This window comes from Chelon labrosus (genome assembly GCF_963514085.1).
Source record: "Chelon labrosus genome assembly, chromosome: 11".
In the NCBI taxonomy this organism is placed as follows: domain Eukaryota; kingdom Metazoa; phylum Chordata; class Actinopteri; order Mugiliformes; family Mugilidae; genus Chelon; species Chelon labrosus.
This window is the reverse complement of record NC_140344.1, coordinates 4,626,625-4,644,142: the sequence shown is the minus strand read 5'-3', so window position 1 is coordinate 4,644,142 and position 17,518 is coordinate 4,626,625. Positions and strand designations below refer to the sequence as shown.

The following is a 17,518-nucleotide window of genomic DNA, read 5'->3' as shown; positions in this document are numbered from 1 at the left end:
CACACCTTACAAAAATCTAAAGCACTCGCAATGACAAGAGTTTTTTTTTTTAAAGTTTGGTCAAAGTTGAAATGTGGACTGTGCAACAATGACTGGAGCTCACTAAGCTGAATGTCTTGTGAAATACACCAATTCATCATCTGTGGCCACAGCACAGCCAACTGTGTGTGTAAGTGGTGTTTGTAGGAGTGGTAGAAACAGCCCTCTCTGTTAACAGGATATGGTGGTATGAGAAAACAGCTTGAGCTGAGACTTGCTACCAAATGCACAGAAACATTTGTGACTGTGGTCACTTTTGCTGGATTCTTGTAGCAAAGTTGACTAAATAATGTTTGGTCCTACCACAACAGAACCCTGATCTCAAGTGTTGACCCCAGTAACCAAACGGTAAATAAACTCTCTACATAGGTTGGCGACTCGCCAAAAAGATTAGTTCATCAGACAGAGCTAACAGCCACAGCGAGAGGCTGCTAACATGAAGCAGGTGGTTATTTCTCCACCTTCTGTTCCTCATCCTGCCTTCCTGCTTTACATACAAAGACAGTTTGATGAATGACATGTGGAGGGGTCTATATTTAAATGCAGTTAAAATTTGACTGTGTGCACTTGTTTGAATATATGCAAACTATGCTTAAATTAACAAGAACAAGTGTCATACAAGACATAGTCTGCCTGTCGCACTCATCAGGTATGTTTTTTTCATGTTTGTCACAATATGGACGGTTGGATTGTATTTTCAGTTCTGCCGAGGGTGGTTTACACTTTTTGCAAATTAGTGATTCTTTGTCATTCCTCCTTCAAACTTACAGCTGTACTGAAGTCTAGAGGAACTGATATTTCTGTAGTTGAACCTGAATGCTGCTGTCCAAGCAGAAGACTGCAGGAAAACAAGACTGGGTTATACACAGCAGTTTAGTGAATTTTGCTTGTATGGGCCTATTCAGATTAGTTGTACTAGTCAAAGGAGCAGCTGAAAAAGTGGCAGCCCACCTCCTGTCTCTTACCAAGTCCTTTCCTTTGTCCATTAAGTGGATTTCTGTCTTTGAAGTTGTTTGTGTACAAGGTTGTGGTCTGGCCAAATATACTCTAATGCAATTTTACTGTTGTTGAAAGCAGATTTGTTAGTCTGCACTTGGAACTGCAATTACCAGATTTTCCCAAGTGCTGTTTTTTGTTTTTTTTTAACCATAATAACATCCATAAAAGTCATGTCGTCTAGATTTGAATCCATTTGATTTCATTAGTTGTTGGTACATCAGTGGTCTATTGATAGCAGCTCTGGATAAATTGTGAAACGCAGCTCCCCATCTTCCCCATTCCCCAGTTGGTGTCAGCATTGGCAGTGACAGCGCTCGTGACCCAGTTAGCTGAATGATGCCGCTGTGTTTGAATTGTGACCCAGTGGAGGTAATCAAAGCTTCACCGAGCTTCCTTTTGTGGTAGAGTCTGATTCCTCTGAAAGGAAAATGGCAGTCTGATTGTCTGGTTATTAAAGAAAAATGCATTTCCGTGCTGTTGTGTGCATGGCGGATCTAGTGGGCACTTCAGTTTTGCATACCAGCTGACTGTGAGTACTGTAAATTTATTCTCATCAGGTCAGGAAATGACCACCAGTTATATACTAAATCTGACTACCAGTAAATAAGCCACTGGCTGGGTGAATTGCCAACTCTAGCTGAAACGTTAATGGGAGAGCAGCCAGGATTTGGAGATTTGAATCTATTGAGCTGAAAGAGGAAGGCAAATTGTAAGAGTATTAGACACTATGGCCTAGCGGAGGCTTTGTGTTCTGATTCCTCAGATGCTTAACGGTGCTCAAGTTTTGTAATACAATCATGGGACGACATATCGATGAAGGCACACAGCCATTTAGAAGATAGGATTTTAGAATGCTTTCATTCTTTATGATTCCTTCCTTCTATAGTTTGCTCCTCTTCCCTCCTTATTATCAACTGGAGTCTTTTGGAGTATCTCACCTTCCATATTATTCCATATTACACTGTCCTTCTCCTCCTGTATCCTTCTCATTTTTCCTCTTGCTGAAGGATGGCCACACTCCTCTCACGCTTATTTTCAGTTGCTTAGCAACCAGGAGGAGATGCTTTTTCGGGGTGGTACTTTGTGATGGAAGCGGGGGCGGGGTGAGGTGTACATTGTTCAGGAATAAATGGCTCATGAATGCAGTTCCACTGAAGAGTGGCAGCTTGGAGCACTGTTTTAAGGAAAGCATTCATTGAGGGGCGGCATTGTTCCATTACTCAATGTCTGACTTAATTATCCCCTCTATTCACCTGGACTACACCGCCGTTATGGCAGCGGGCTTGCATCCTAATTATCTTTGTGGTAAAGGGAGCAGGGCCTAGTTGCCAAGGTGTGTAACCAGCGTGTGACTCAAACACACACTGGCTCAAAAGAAAGAGGCTGCATTTGCCAGAGAGGTGTTCCTGACACAGTGTCTACACAGAAGGCATGGCCTGAGCAGCAGGTCCTGTTCTCCATCTGTGTCTACACAGAAGGGTATTAAGGTACAGTGAGCTGTAGTCCACTAGCATTTTGGAAGTATTGAGACCCCAGTGGTCACTACATCACTGGACGCTCATGCTGCTGTAAACAACTGGCTGAAACACACAACTGCAACTTCTTCTGTGTAGACACAACTGGGCTATGTTCAAACTGCATGCTAAAGTGGAACCATACCTAATGTAAGAACATTCAAATCAAATTCGTGCAACTTTAGCATTCGTCACATTTCTGCAGTGGCTGGACAGACATCCTGAACTTTTCACTGCCACCTCTGGCTCTGAGTAAACATCTACGCACACCTCCTCAGATGGAGCAGTGATTGCTCCTCAAAAAGCCCTATTCAAACATTCGCCTCTTTCTTCTCATTTTTGTCATCATGTGCTCACAAATTTGCTGGCTTTCCCAAAAATCTCTTTATTTTGAAACCTTAATCACCATCTCCAGCGACCTTTGTGTTTACTTCAACAACAGTGTGCTGTGTGATGTGTTTCATTCTTTTGTGCATGTAAATCAGGCCAAGATCAGTGACCAGCTCACAGTGAAGTCATATGATGGCAATGTTTAAAAAAATAATGTCAACAGCCAGACAAAAAAATGGATCTGAGCAATGCTTGAAATGTGAACAAACTAAAGACTCGACTCAATACGTGATTCCTCTGTCCAAAAAACAAACAACAACAACAAAAAAAACTAACTGGACATCGTCAATGTCCAGTTTATTCACTTACTAAACTAGGCTCCCTCAAAAGAAGACTTCTGTCTAAATGCTGTGTAGATGTTCTGGCCTCTGATTTCTGAATTAAATTATCCGATTAGCCCTGAATACTTGTTGTTACTGCTTGTGTTTTGTCAGTGAAGCATGTGATGTTTTGGCAGAAGCTGCTTTGACAGGTAGTGCTAGTGCAAACATAGAATGACAGAGTTTGCATATTTGGTTTGGTGTATTTTTTCAGGTGCTTGTAATAATAAGCTTGGTGCAGGTTTAGCTGGATTTTGCAAACCACTTGGAGAAATTACTTGTACTCAGCCCCTTGATTATCACAGCAGCACCATAATACTCTCTCCTGAGCTGCTGATCTCCAGTCGCAGCATACTAATGCTGGTCAGCGGCTAAATGTGTGAGCTGACATAAGAGCAGAGCACACTGAATGTGATAACAGAGGGCAGGTTATCCCACAGATCCCAGCTCACTGTCCCCTCACCTCTCAAAGGAGTGTTTGAGAGAGAGCTCTCTTGTGCAATTAACATGACCACTGGAGATGTCTTAAAGGGAGTGTACGCTACAAAGACCAGTTATGGCAGTCCTAAAAATTTGAAACTTAAAAACGTGACAGCTTACCTGTTCTTGTAATTCCGTTTTCATGATTCAGGCCGTTTTTTTGTTTTGTTTTGTTTTGTTTTTTCTGGCACGCCTTTAAATGATGTGTAGGAACACAGAACAAGGAATAACATGCCATTAGTATCAATAGCCAGGGGTATACACTCACTTGCAAGTTCATTAGGTACCCTTTCCTGTACTAAATCGCTTTTCATGGCTGTCCTAATGTTCATTTTATGTTGAAACAGTGTAAAATGTGGTAATTCAATGGTGCTATCATTTTGGAGGATGTAGTTTGTGGAGCTGTTAAACTGGACTGAATTAAAAACTAAAGTGTTTCTGTTATTTTGCCTAGCCCACTGACTAAAATGGAGCTGTCAAAATATAGTAACAACACAAAATGTGTCAGTAAAACACAATACAATTCAATACTGCAATACTATAAAAATAAAACCGTTAAATAAACAGCTCTGTTATTTGAAACTAATACCCAGTGAACTGGCAGGTGAGTATGTATGAGTTTTTAAATGTTATAAAAGTGTTTATTTGCTGTAAGACAATACAACAATCAGGCCGGGTTTTTGTAAAGCGTCTTGAGACGATTTGTATTGTTATTGACGCTATATAAATAAAATTGAATTGAATTGAATTGAACTTTAAATAAACGTCCCAGATTTTCCTCATTGAAAATAAGAAATACTTTTTACAGCGTAGCAGGAGAAGGGAGTGGGTCTTGCTTGTGCTTGAAGGACAAAGACACGGGGTGAGGAGGTGGAGGGTGCGTGAGACACAAAAGAACAGAGGCCTCCATCAGTACACACTCCTCTGTTCAGCGTCTGAGCTAATCCACATGCTAGCTTCACCCCATTCACAGAGGGGGCCACGAGAATGTCCGGCTGACTGCCCATCTATTTATTTAGGTTAGCTGGCAGTTCAGACTCACCACTGTACTCTACTTTCATTAGCCCAAAACAGGCTCCGTGTGCCACACTGGTGCACAGTCACTGGGTTATACGTTGATAACGTTTGATAGCGCGTAAAAGGTCCATAGCAGAGTCTTCATTAAAGTTTTAAAGTATGCATCAATATCTATCCGCTGCGCCCGGTTCATTAGGGACACTTCAAGGTTTCTGGTCATCTTGAAATGGAAAAAAAAAAGGGGGGGGGGTCATTAGTGTTTATAGGTGTCTAAAATGTGTTCAGACGTCCTAATACATTGGCCAGGGTTCATTTTTGCAATGTAATGCAAATCTTTGTGATTCATTCTGGAATGCTATAATTTCTCTGTGTGCTTGGTCTGCGATACTAAGAACTGGCCAAATAAATATTGCAATAATTTGTACGGTACAGTATGTTTATTTGTGTACAAAATAGGTGACTAACAGTTATCAATCCCACCTTGAAGCTGATCTTCTATTTTGAATTGCAGTTTTACATTCAATTAAGTGAATATTCTTTTGTTCATTCAGTTTTTTTTTCCTTTTAATCTGCATTTGTCTGTGTCACATAAATCTAGCCAGTCATTTACCTTCAATACAGCCTTGACTCATACGTTGTTCAATTACTGCTGGAAATAGGATTTCCAGCTCCCTGATTTCCGTCTCTGTGTGTGTGTATTGTGCTAACGGCAAGCAAACACATGCCCGTCTCCAATGCTTTCCTTCATACTCATTTCAATTTGTCGTTCTGACAGATACAGCCCCTGCCCCCCTTACAGCGTCTTCCAGGGTGTCCTGTTGTATCTCTAGCAGCTGGCTTTTTTTTTCTTTTTTTTTTTAAGCTCCAAACTAGACAAACCGTTTTGATTGGCCTGCTTCCCACTCTATTTCTCCACTGCCCCCTCAGCCCCTGCTGCCTTCCTCCTCCCCCTCTGTATCTTTTCATCCTCTCTGTCTCGCCCGTCTCTCCTTTTCTTCCATTCCCTCTCTTTTATCAACCTTTGGCTTTCATTTCCTCTTACCATACTGTCCTTCCTCTCCACCTTTCTCAGTTTTTCCTCTTCTTGCCTTTCTTCCTTTGCTTCTGCCCATCCAGCTCTCCTTCTCTGCTCTCACCCTCCCTTTCTCCATCTCCCCCTCGTATTTACTCATGTTTCCCCTTCATTCTTTCTCCTTCTCACTCCTTGCCTCCCTCCCTCTCACTATCTAGCAGCAGTTGTCAGTCAGTCTTTTTACAGCCCCCCCACCGTCCTGACGTCACTTGCTGTTTGCATAGCTATTGTCTTACAGCGGCTGCAGCAGCAGTGGCAGCAGCTCCTGACCAGATTTTTAGTTTTTCTCTCCCTCCTTTCTCTCTCCTCTCCCCCTCTTTCTCCATCAGTAAATCCTACAGTGGAAGGAAGGAGAAGTGAGAGAGTGACGGGGAGGAGAGGATGAGAAGGAGGATATAGACTGCAGAAAGAGGAGAGATGCAGTAGCTAGCCACAACCACATCTCCATGTCTGGATTTGACCACAGTTTGCCTTGGCTGTGAAGGATTGCTGTTTCATTTTCTTCCATATTTATTTGGTCATTGGTTTGATCCTCCAGAAGGCCTCGTTTTTTTGCCGGCCGGACTAGCTGAGCGTGTGTGTATTTGGAGAAAGGTTTTTTTTAAAGCAGCAACGGATAGCGGAGCTGGGGCATCTGGCCGTCTGGGAGGCAGCGACAGCCGGCTGGCTGCATTGTGTTGCTTTGATGACCCCCGCTGTGTAGCTGCCTGCTCATCAACCTTCCTTCTCTCTCTCTCTCTCACCCTCCCCTATCTCTCTCCTCTCTTTCCTCCTTCTCCTCCTCCTCTCTCTCCATCACAGTTCCCGGCCCAGCCATGTTCGGCACAGAGTCCTCATGTAAGTACCACCACCATCCTTCTTTCTCCTTGGTGTTTGTCTGTTTATCTAGCTTTTTATGTTCGTGTGTTTTATCTGAGGGAGAGTAGGAAAGGAAATTACCAGGTTTCCTCTGTTCCTGCATCCCTCCTTTCCTCTCCTCTCTTCTTCCTGTTTTGCCTCCATGGTTGCTGGTGGCAGATTGCATGGGGAGAAATCTGGGATCTACCATTTTAGCACAGAGGGTCGGCAATACAAGCTAGCTGGTCACGTTGAGCTTACCGCCTGCCTTGCATTCTCTCACTCTGACCATTACTATCTGTCTGTGTGTGCATATGCAGTCTCCTCCTGTCTGTATGTATTTTTGGTCTTCTTGACTTTAATAGCGTGTTGATTGAATGCAAGTGTGTCCTTGTGCATGTTTTCGTTTATGTGAGTGGGCATGTCAGAAGATGGATGCTTTTACCAGAGTTGCATCGTTTCCAGAAGCATCAGCCTCCTTGCTCTAGTTCCTCCGGCTCAGTCAGATAGCTGTGAGGTGTAAGCGTAGCGTTTCCAATTTCAGATGCTACTAGCTAACACACATAGCACAGTACTGTTGTGAATGTATGTGCGTTAGTGTGTCTTTGGGCACTGTGGAGCCCCTGACCTCATTCAGAAGAGTTTGTATGTATAACTGTCTTCAGGCGATTCCCTGTCTCCCCGTCTCTCCCCCGACCTCACAAGAAAGCCTTGCACTCTGATCGATACCATGATGGCTCACTCCACTACTTGCTCAATGCTTCATGGAACTCAGAGCTGATCTAATTGATTCTGTCATGACTGCACAGTCGGAGCCCAAAGTAACTTTGGATCAGAGCTAGCATGCACACCACTAACGGCACACATTGGGTTGTCGTTCAGTGGTTGAGAAACTGTCAGTGTGTCACTCCTTCACCAAACAGTTGGATGTAATCTTTGTTTATGAAATGTGCAGCTGAGTGGATGATGCTGTGGAGTATCTGTGGAGTACTGACGGACAGCATGATGCAGATCACCTCTTACATTTCACCAAAGCTTAGCAGAGGTTGTCTGACCTTTTGGTATGATATTCAGATTTCCTGCCAAAAATTAAGGTCATTTGAGGGTCAAACTTGATGCGTCCACCAAGTCAGTTTGAGCTGCTTGTTGTCATTGTTTTCAGCTGTCTGCTTGCTGCTGTCAGTCTCTTGCTTTTTGGGCATGTTTATCAGACACTAAATGATTTGGTTATGTTGGGGTCATGCTATTTGTGTCATGAAAGTAGACAAACTTGTATTAATCAGTTTTAGTCAACGCTTCTGAAAGAATACGTTGCTAAAAATGGAACTAGGCACAATGAACGAAGAAATTATTAAATAGTATAAGACACTGGTTAGATGTGCTCATCCCACTCACTTATATTCTGTCACTAAAGCATTCAAAGGGATTCAAAATAATCAAAGAACGTAACAGAATCTGTTACACCTAAAGATGAGATAATCATTTATATTTCTGTGTTCATAGTACTTCAGAAATGTTTTTATTTTACCTCTTGTTAGAAGTCTCGCTGTGATCAACTGACTAGTCTCGTGAGATCGGGCAAGATTAGTCCACGCGTGAGGGAGACCCAAAACCTGGCAGAAGCTGCCACTCTGTGAGCACGGTCGGGCCTGAAAGCTTATGTGTGACAGCATTTTGAATTTTAAAAACTATGACAGAGAGGAGCAGGACAAAACAACTGGAGGTAAAATATGGTGGAAATGGCTCAAATCTACAAAAGCAATGACAAAATTAGTTATGTGAAAATCTCTTTCTTAACTAAGTAAAATGGTTTTGAAACTAAAATATCTCTAAATGGATTGATATTGAACAATTGAATTGATTCAGGTAATCAGTAGTGATACCCAGACCTACGGCAGATGTGAAGATGTTATGTTCATGGACAGTGTTCTGCTCTGCTGAAGCTGCGGTGGAGCCTGTGACCTTTTGAATCACTTGGCAGTCAGTAGACTTTTGCCCTCCATGTTGCTGTTTATTGCTAATCTCTTCTGTCCCATGTTGGCGTAAGTCTTTTCAATGTGCAGTTTGATATAGGTCAGCTAATAAATCATAACTGTGGCATTTTTTTTTTTTTTTTTTTTTTTTTTTTTATAAGATGGAAAACTAAAAGGCAGTGGGGCTGCACGCAACAGATTAGAGGAGATTTATATGTGTGAGGCAAAGAGTAAGGCTTATTTCACATGGTATGATTTAAAAGAAAGCATGACTGCAGTGTTATATCCTTACAACACTGAAGAAATGCCCTCATTTGACATGACAAATGAAAGTAGAACACTACTATGTCAAACACAGTCAGTCCCACAGTTGCTTTTTTAAACAAGATCACACAACAGCTCAGCAGCAATGTTTGTCAATGTATATTTAATATTACATCCTTCCAGACAGTTTTGTTCACATTTCTTCTATGGCTTTTAACAATAGGCACAGACAGAATGGGAGAAAAAAACATAATGTCCACTCAGCCCTTCAGATTCAAGTAATAAAATCTGCAGCATTTGTGGAAACAGTCAAGTAAGTGGAGTCTCTTTTATAGGCTATTTTATTGAAATAGCTTTGATAGGAAACAGCCTGGCTCCAGTTTTATTTTCAAGAGGCATCAGCAACACTGCATCAGCAAACACTGAAGCGGGAAATTAACTTGGAACATATTTAGAAAGTTTTTGTTTGAGATATTGAACTTGTCTCTGGAAATGGGAATGAGAGTGGTAGGCTTCTGACTTTATCTGTTATTTTTGGAGAGCATATTAAAGCTTCTTCCAATTCCAGTAGTCCAAATGGGGATTTTCTAGTGGTTGCAATAACATTAGTCAATCTGGTCATCACCTGGCCTTGACAGAGGCTCTTGTAAATCCTGCCAAGCCTTCACAGCACACTGTGTGACATTGAGGAAGGCACTTAAACTGTACTGCATCAGTGTCTGATGTGCGTGTTTTAATAAGCCAAGCTGTCAAGTAGAGCCAAAGATTTAAAGAATAAAAACCTGGTGTGCTGTCGTATTCATGGATGGACTTCTAATACTTTCCCGTCATGTTTAATTTCTGCTTTGATCTAGATAATAGAAATGTAAAATAGAAATATTTTATGTATTTGGTTATATGATGCTGTCTTAAAATAAACCATATTCATTTTGAGACTTCTTTTGCCAAACTATCCCTCAAGGAAATACGGCATTGACCTCATTGCATTATTTGACATTGTGGGTCAGTGTTCAGGTTTGGTGGAAAATGTTTTCAAATGTATTCTGGCATCAAACAACTCTGTTCCCCCTTTACTAATGGCCTGTGGCAGTGGGAATGAAAAACCAGAACAATTACCTCCAGCGTGTTTAGCCTCTTCAGTAAACCATATTTGATGACCATAATTATAAAATGGTAAAAGCTATTTATGTACACTATAGCTATAGTCAACCTAATATATGCTTTTTTCCGCTGTTTAATTTTTTTGCAACATAATTACTTCAAAATCTCCAGTTATCTATGGAAAGTAAATTTAGTAACTATTTAAAATAGCAAAAACTGTAGTTTATCTTAAAGATATTTCATGACTCAAATTCAAGCTTTTATGTTCTAAATGGCTTTTTAGAAGTGACAGCTTCCTGTGTTTTAAGTGTTAAATTTTAGCCATTTCTGTTGATTTTCAACCAGTAGCACATATAAATGCTCCTTACTGATCCATGTATGAGCACGAACAGCATCCACTTTACACACTTCTGTGTACAATTACCTTGTCACACCCACAAAGATTGCCATCCAAGCACAGGGCTCATTTCTAGACATCACCTCCCTGCCTCATCTCTCTTTTCAGCAAAGTTCAGCTCTGATTTGGGTAATAGGTGGTTTATGCTTATGTGTACGCAGAGCCTACGCAGACCCTAGTGCCGTAGCTGACATAAACCTCTCCAGAAATGTAACTACGCACCACGGCGACGCAGAGCGCAAGAGCTGTGATTGGTCTGCTTGGTAGTAGCATATTTCCACTTTAGTATTTCCAGCTGCTTCTCCGTCTCCGCAATTTTCGAATTGATTGTTTTGGATCAATAAAGATGGAACACACCGCAGAAAGGTTAACCGAGGAGGTTCGGCGATACAAAGGTTTGTATGACTCGTCTCCAGCGAAAGTTTCAGTCACCATTGTTGAACGTAAAAGCAGGAAGTGGAAAGTGAAACAGGAAGTAGGAACAAAAATTAACCGACTGACAAAAAAGACACAGCGCCGACTAGTGTTTGGGTGGTGGTTTTACAGAGCGAGCCAGACTGACAAGCATACAAGGAGAAATGGCGGACTGTAGGATGCTACGAGGAAGAAAGGCATGGTTCAGTAGTAATTGCTTACACTTGATCCAAGTGGAGGCCCATGCTGGCAGTTATTCTAGGTGATACAACAATTTTCTACTCGGGCTGTAACAAATTATTATTTTTTAAATCAGGACATAACAACTCCCAAGCTCTGACCACCAACCAACCAACCATCAGATTAAATATACTGTAATGGTTCAAATATTCAGCGGCTCATCTACAGTTGGGAGCAGTTTCAATTTTAGTAAGTGTGCAACCACTTCATTGCCTTGTTTTGAGGTTTTGGCAGTTTTGAACAACTGATCATATCTCTGCCCTCTGCAGGACGAAAGTATTTACAATGATAAACGTCTCTCAAGCATCAGTGTCTCTTATTTAATGAATTTACTCACTCTTTTTTTTTTTGGTAAGGGCTTTTTAAGTATAGAAAAACATTGTGATGGGTCAACATATTCCATTGACGTATTTACGCATTTGCCATGACTTAGCCAAGACATATGATAGCCTACATGTTGCTCACTGACCAATCATATCTAGCCATCTTTTTGTGAACTGCATGATGCAGGGTTCAGCTACAGGAAACACAAATAGCTTACAAAGTGAAAAGAAAAAAGAACTGCTGTGAAGAGATGGAAAAGGTGACAAAAAGGCTGAAATGTTTTTTTTTTGTTGATCAGAATATATATAATAATATCCATTTTTATGAATTCACTGTCAGCCTGATCCATGCTTACAGTTTCTCCTCTGAAACTCCCACACCCTCATCTATTGAAGACAGTTTCACCGTTTTGCTTTGGATAGAGGTTTGATAAAAATAAATGAGTGTGATGCGTTAATGGAATCAGCCTAGACCAAATTAAGAGCTTGGTATGGGTATGAATCACTGAAAACATTTTAAGTGGAACATTTTGTTGATGGCATTAAAGGAAAGTAGATTCCCAAAAGCTCGGGAAATACCTTTAGCTAAATGATACGTGCTGGCAAGGCTGTTAATGTAATAATTCAGATATAACAGTTTGGATCCTTGTCCTTTACAAAGCTTTTCGTCTAGCTGTACTGTAAAATGTACTTCTGTATTAATCATACTTCTCCTCTTGGCCACTTTTCAACACATAATGAATTATTACTGTTCTTCTCATGTTTTCTCTTAACCCATATTAATCCAAAATAACGATAGTGATCTTCACGGGTTTGCACGACTTCCTGTGCGATCACCGTTTTGCCATCAGCAGAATTATATCTGTTACATCATTGTGTGTGTGAACCAATACTTCCTGGTTGTCTAGTGTCTACAAACAGAAAAATTTACAAGTTGGAGTCTAAATGATGCATAATGTCCTCTGTTATGGTTGTCATGTAGTGCAGTTTGAAAATGGATGAGGATTTTAAATCTCTTCTAAGGTCTTGTCAGCGTAGAATAGAGAGACGCAGGTCCACATATTCTAGACATTCTGCCTGAATCCTGAATACTACACTAAATGCAAACCAGGCTATTTCTATGTAAGATTTATGATAGATTGCCAGAAGTATGCCTGGTGATAAGGATACGCTCAGGGAAATGCAGTTGCCAAATGGAAGCATGTTTTGATGGTGGGAGGATTGCTCTGGGCCATACCTTAGTCATATCACTCCATTGTATAAGTGTTATTTCATCACTGGCAGATAATGGTATTTTTTAAGCTGAATGTTATTTTGCCTAATGCCTGACAAGATCACATCGTTTTTCTTTGCATTGATAAGCCGCTAATGGTCTTTGATCTGAGGAGGCTCCTGGTTGTGTTGTATTTGTTTGTTCCGCTATCGTTGCCCAAGAACCAAATAAGGTGTTTACTGAAGATGGCCATTTGATGCAAGCACTCTGACGGCAAACCAGCTGTCTTTGTTGCTGTGGTAACCCCGTAAGAATGGCAAAACGGCAGTGATCGGGTTTCTGTGGTAACTGCTGACTTCTGCTATTTTTGTCTCTCGAGCTCATATAGTGACTGCAGGTTGAGTGAGCCAAAAAGGGGGCTTATTGTAGACAAGCGATCTTCAGTAAGGATTTTATCTCACATCCCACCAAAGAGAGACTAATGTATTCTCTTGGGTCATTGCTTCTGACCCTAAATCTTCTTTAGAAGCAGCTCACCATAAAGCTTGGTTATCCTGTCATTTATTTGATAAGGGATATTACAAGAAGAGCTTAATCCTGGTTGTAAAGCTCTTGTTGTTCACTGTTGTACAGCCACCTTTAAAAGAACAGTTACTCTATTTTATGGTTCCCAAAGACAATTTGAAAATAAGAGATTTATTAGCCTTTCTACTAATGTAACATGAGTTAACTGGTATCTGAACTTCAGTAAAGAGCTTGTTTACTATGATTTGTAGAAAGGGCTGCATGAATGATCCCATTGTGATCCCAATCTGGTGGCCTGAAGTAAAGTCTTCTGTTTATCTGTTCATTTACTGTGGTATCAGTATTATTATTTTTTTTCAAAAGGCTTTCTTAAACCAACAGTGTTGTCAGCACCTGTAAAAACAACGCTTAGCTTCTTCAGTAAAGGCATCCTGTTTCTCAATAGAGCCCCCCCCCCCCCTCAAGTTTTAGACATGGATGTAAACTGCAACTTGACTTGTTGACAGAGGCTTACAACAGTGAGACAGTAATTCTATTATTTTTCTAGTAATTGTTGATTGTGATTTCTTTCCTTCATCATTCACAGTTGTTCAGTTCTGTTAATTAAAACATCAAAACATTTTTGCATCATCAATAGTAATTTCGCTGGAACAGACTCTCCATATATGGATCGAAGACTGGTTGTGAAACTATTCAGCAAACGGGACCAGCTCCCAGGCCATTTGTTGTTGCCATCCATAACTTCAGCAGTACAGAGCCTGTGCCAACAGTAACAGAGCTGAGACTCTTGAGCTTTGATGATCATAAACTTGGCCACAACCAGGGGAGGTGAGGTAATTCTGTTGCTCATGATTTCATTCTCAGCTTGCTCATCCTGCTTCCTATAGATGTTATTCAATTTCTTTGAGAGTACATAACTATATTTTTAAGTACCCCAACATATTTTCCCAAACTTAAGATAATAATTACAGCAGTTTCAGCTGGCTTACATAATAGAACAATAAGTACTTGCTCATGTCCTTTCTGCCCCTTTCACTCATTAAGTGTAATTGAAGCATAACCTTATTGTTGTCTTAAGATCTTTTTTGAATTAGAAATGTTTTGAGGCATTTGTTAAATTTAAGAATTTAAGGCATTATTCTGACTATTGGCATAAAATGGACACCCTCAGAAGGCCCATGTGTATTCTCTGATGAGTGGGAGACCTACACAATATTAGGAAGGTGGTTATCATGTTATGACTGATCGGTGTATAAACCTCCAAGTTTCAGTGTATTGCTTTAGTTAGTCAGATAAGTTGGGCCCTACGCTGTGGCTGGGAAAGGTAAAGAATGCAAACATGACTGTTCTTGACATGCTCAGCAGCCTGAATTATTACGTGTGCTTGGCTGCTGATCAAAAGGGATGTTTTTTGGGAAGTAGTCTGTAGAATGAGGTGTGAATATGATTAAAACCTGGGGCTGCATGGACAGAACAGTATTCGGCCGGGCTGTCTGTGTGGGGAAAGTATTAAGGAGTTCATCAACTGGCAGAGCGCATTGGCACAGCTACAACAAATGTAGATGTCAAAATTTGAAAACCTCTTCCATGTGACAAAACAAAGAAACAAAAAGTCTAATCTGCCTGTCTCTAATCAAATTATATGTCTGCTCTAAAAGGACAAACACATTATGGCAACAATAATGTTTACCATTATTGTCAGACTGTGATTATGTTTCCATTTGCAATTTGCAAGTTCCAAGTCACCGTTCAGCTGTTACTGTAGCAGCTATACAATTACCTTGTAGTATAGTTGTGTAATATACACCTGAATTTAAACATATGCTGTGGCACATACTGGCATAATCTCATTTGGTAAAACAGTAAAGATTTTCAGCATTTCTGAGTTTTGAGGAAAACCTGTCGTCCAAACACTTTGATACCTAGTTGTACCATCAAATTAGAATTTGAGTCATCTCTATTTCTAGAATTGTGCTGTTATTGTGGGCAGCAGAGGAGGAGTACATTAGAAGGCCGCTGTTGAGGGCTACTGCATGATTATTCTTCTTGGAAGCACAGTTATAATTGAATTGGTTCAGTGTCAAATCGCTGCATTTGTCATCATCGTGTTCAAACACGAACATAGAACTACAGCTAACCTTGTCAGCCTTTTAATTTCAGTGGGCTTTCGCTGTCGTCATACTCTAGTATTTCAGCGGGCTGAAGAAATAAAGGAAGTGCCTCATGACCAGAAGGTCATTGGATCTAATCATTGGATCAAGTGGGGAAATGTGGTGTCTGGTGGAAGCAAATAATAATTTTTCACCCTACAGTTCTACAGTTGCTTCTGAAGGGTTCTATAGAAAGGTACTTCATTTTTTTTTCATTGGATCTGGTCAGCGGCCATCTGGATGACCAGAGTAGATGTTTGAAACTGAGTATCACAGGCTGAAGATGAAACAGATTGGATATTTTTTTAGGAAAGGTCCCAATGTAAATAAAAAATATTTAGTTGCATTAATCATAAAACTGTAAATCTGTTCTAACACTCCTTCATCCAGTCGCCTGTGGGGTCATTTAGGGGTTGTCATGGTTACCACTGCAGGAGGAGGCTTAGAAGCTCCCCGCCCCCCTTCATTAAAACCCATGTTATTGATTGGCTGAACTGGTATCTACAGACCCCTGTACTTATTCTGCTGGGTTACAAGAGGTAGACAAGGACAGAGCTGGCTTACAATTGCATTGGCCTGCTGTCACTCAAAGACTACAGCCAATCAAGAAAGGGAGACAAGAGGCCCTCATTGGTAAATGTGCTTTATGAAAGACTGCTTCTGCTTAGATTTCTGTATGGATGGGGACTGTAAGGGGAGAAACATCGTCTTGATTCCTGGTGGAGGAGAGGCAAATCTCGCTCTCTTTATAATTTCTGCTGAGTATAATTTGTAAAAAGAGAAGCCCTTGTTGGTGTGTTGGTGGCTCTATTGGAGGTTTCAGTGGAATGGAGGGTAAGTAATGTGGTGTTGCTTCAGTGGGTCTGCAGCTGACAGGCTGTGTGTAGTCAGGAACTGTAGCTGTGTTTCAGATGGCTTTTATATTGTGCACAGCAGGTGGCTCTGTACATTCTGTATTGATATTCATGAAGTGGACGGTTTGCTCAGTGCGTGGGCGAAGGCCTGCTGACTCTGTTCGTGTGTGTGTGTTATGTCTTAGTTGTATATTTGTGTGCGAGGGATATGCCAGCTGTAGCTGATATCTGTGTTTACATAGTGACTTGTTGAGCAGGGCAAGAATAAGCCTTGTATTTATTTCCTGGAGGTGTCCCATATGTATGTTTATTCTCTGTGGTTATTGAAATTAATTAGAAATATAAGGTTCTTTTACTGATTGTGTCAGTATTTGCACCCTATCAGCCATCTTAGCTGTTGTTTGAAAGAAATACAGCCTTTTCTGTCAGCTAGCTAGTAAAGCAAAGGAAATGAATAAATACATCTCCTATAATTCATCATCTATTGCTGCATTGGCATAAAAAGAACACAACTATGTAAATGTATTTCAGATGTCCATCAAGCTGTTTTGTCAGGTTACATCTTAAAGTCTATAGTAGCACATCACAGATTTAAAAAAAAAACACCTTTGAAAACATTCAGTTTTTGAGTTTCAGAGCGAGAGGATGCTTTTTTGCACTTTCCATTCTTCATTTTGATATTGCTGTCTTTAAAACACTGGATTATACTTGGACGTATGCAACTTGTAATTTCAGAAACATGAGAGATATGGAATGTTTATGAGACTCTGTGTCTGGTAGATATATTTCTGGTACATCTTAGATCTCTTCAGTGTTTCTGCACAGGAGGGAAAGAGTACCAGTTTAGCTCTACATCCTTGGTTTAGAAGTAATTCCTCTGACACCCAAATTCCGGAAATCTCAGAATTTTAAATAAGAGATTTTTTTAGTTAGTCTCTCATCTTTATCTGTCCTTAGTTGACACACTCTCTCTGTATTCTCTTCTTCTGTTCGAAACCGTTCTTGTTGTAGCTCTGGTATTAATCTAATATGTGGTCAAAATGACAGCTACAGTGTTCTTTCTCTTGTGAAAAAGACAGAGTCTCATGAATACAGCTAACTATGAGTGTAGCACTGAACAGCGATTGATATCCCAGTTGTTCATATAGTTGACCAAATTATTGTGCATATCTTAATGCAGATGCCTAGACAGCTTCTATAATCATACACAGCTGCAAATGTAAACTCAACCACAGAAAGAAAAAGCTCCATAAAATACCAGTACTCGTACATCCTACATGCACAGAAACTTACCAGTCAGTGCTGATGTTACAGATGTCGGCTACAAATTCACCCCACTCAGATGTCAGCGGAGACCCAGACGTACTCTGCTAGCTGCCCCATTAGGGGCCTGCCA

General features: G+C 40.7%; 1 protein-coding gene across 5 annotated transcripts in view; it reads left to right on the top strand.

Moving 5' to 3' along the window:
* The window catches only part of LOC311495768 (suppressor of tumorigenicity 7 protein homolog), a 47,570-nt gene that overhangs the window by 6,303 nt on the left and 23,749 nt on the right, over nt 1-17,518 (top strand). For 4 of the 5 annotated variants that reach the window (XM_084555352.1, XM_084555351.1, XM_084555354.1 and 1 more), the window contains exon 2: nt 6,633-6,668. The exons of the other annotated variant lie outside the window; for it this stretch is intronic. In XM_084555352.1, coding sequence (XP_084411478.1) covers nt 6,647-6,668 — 22 coding nt within the window. In that variant the 5' untranslated portion in view covers nt 6,633-6,646. The remainder of the gene's footprint in view (nt 1-6,632; nt 6,669-17,518) is intronic. 5 annotated transcript variants of the gene reach the window in all.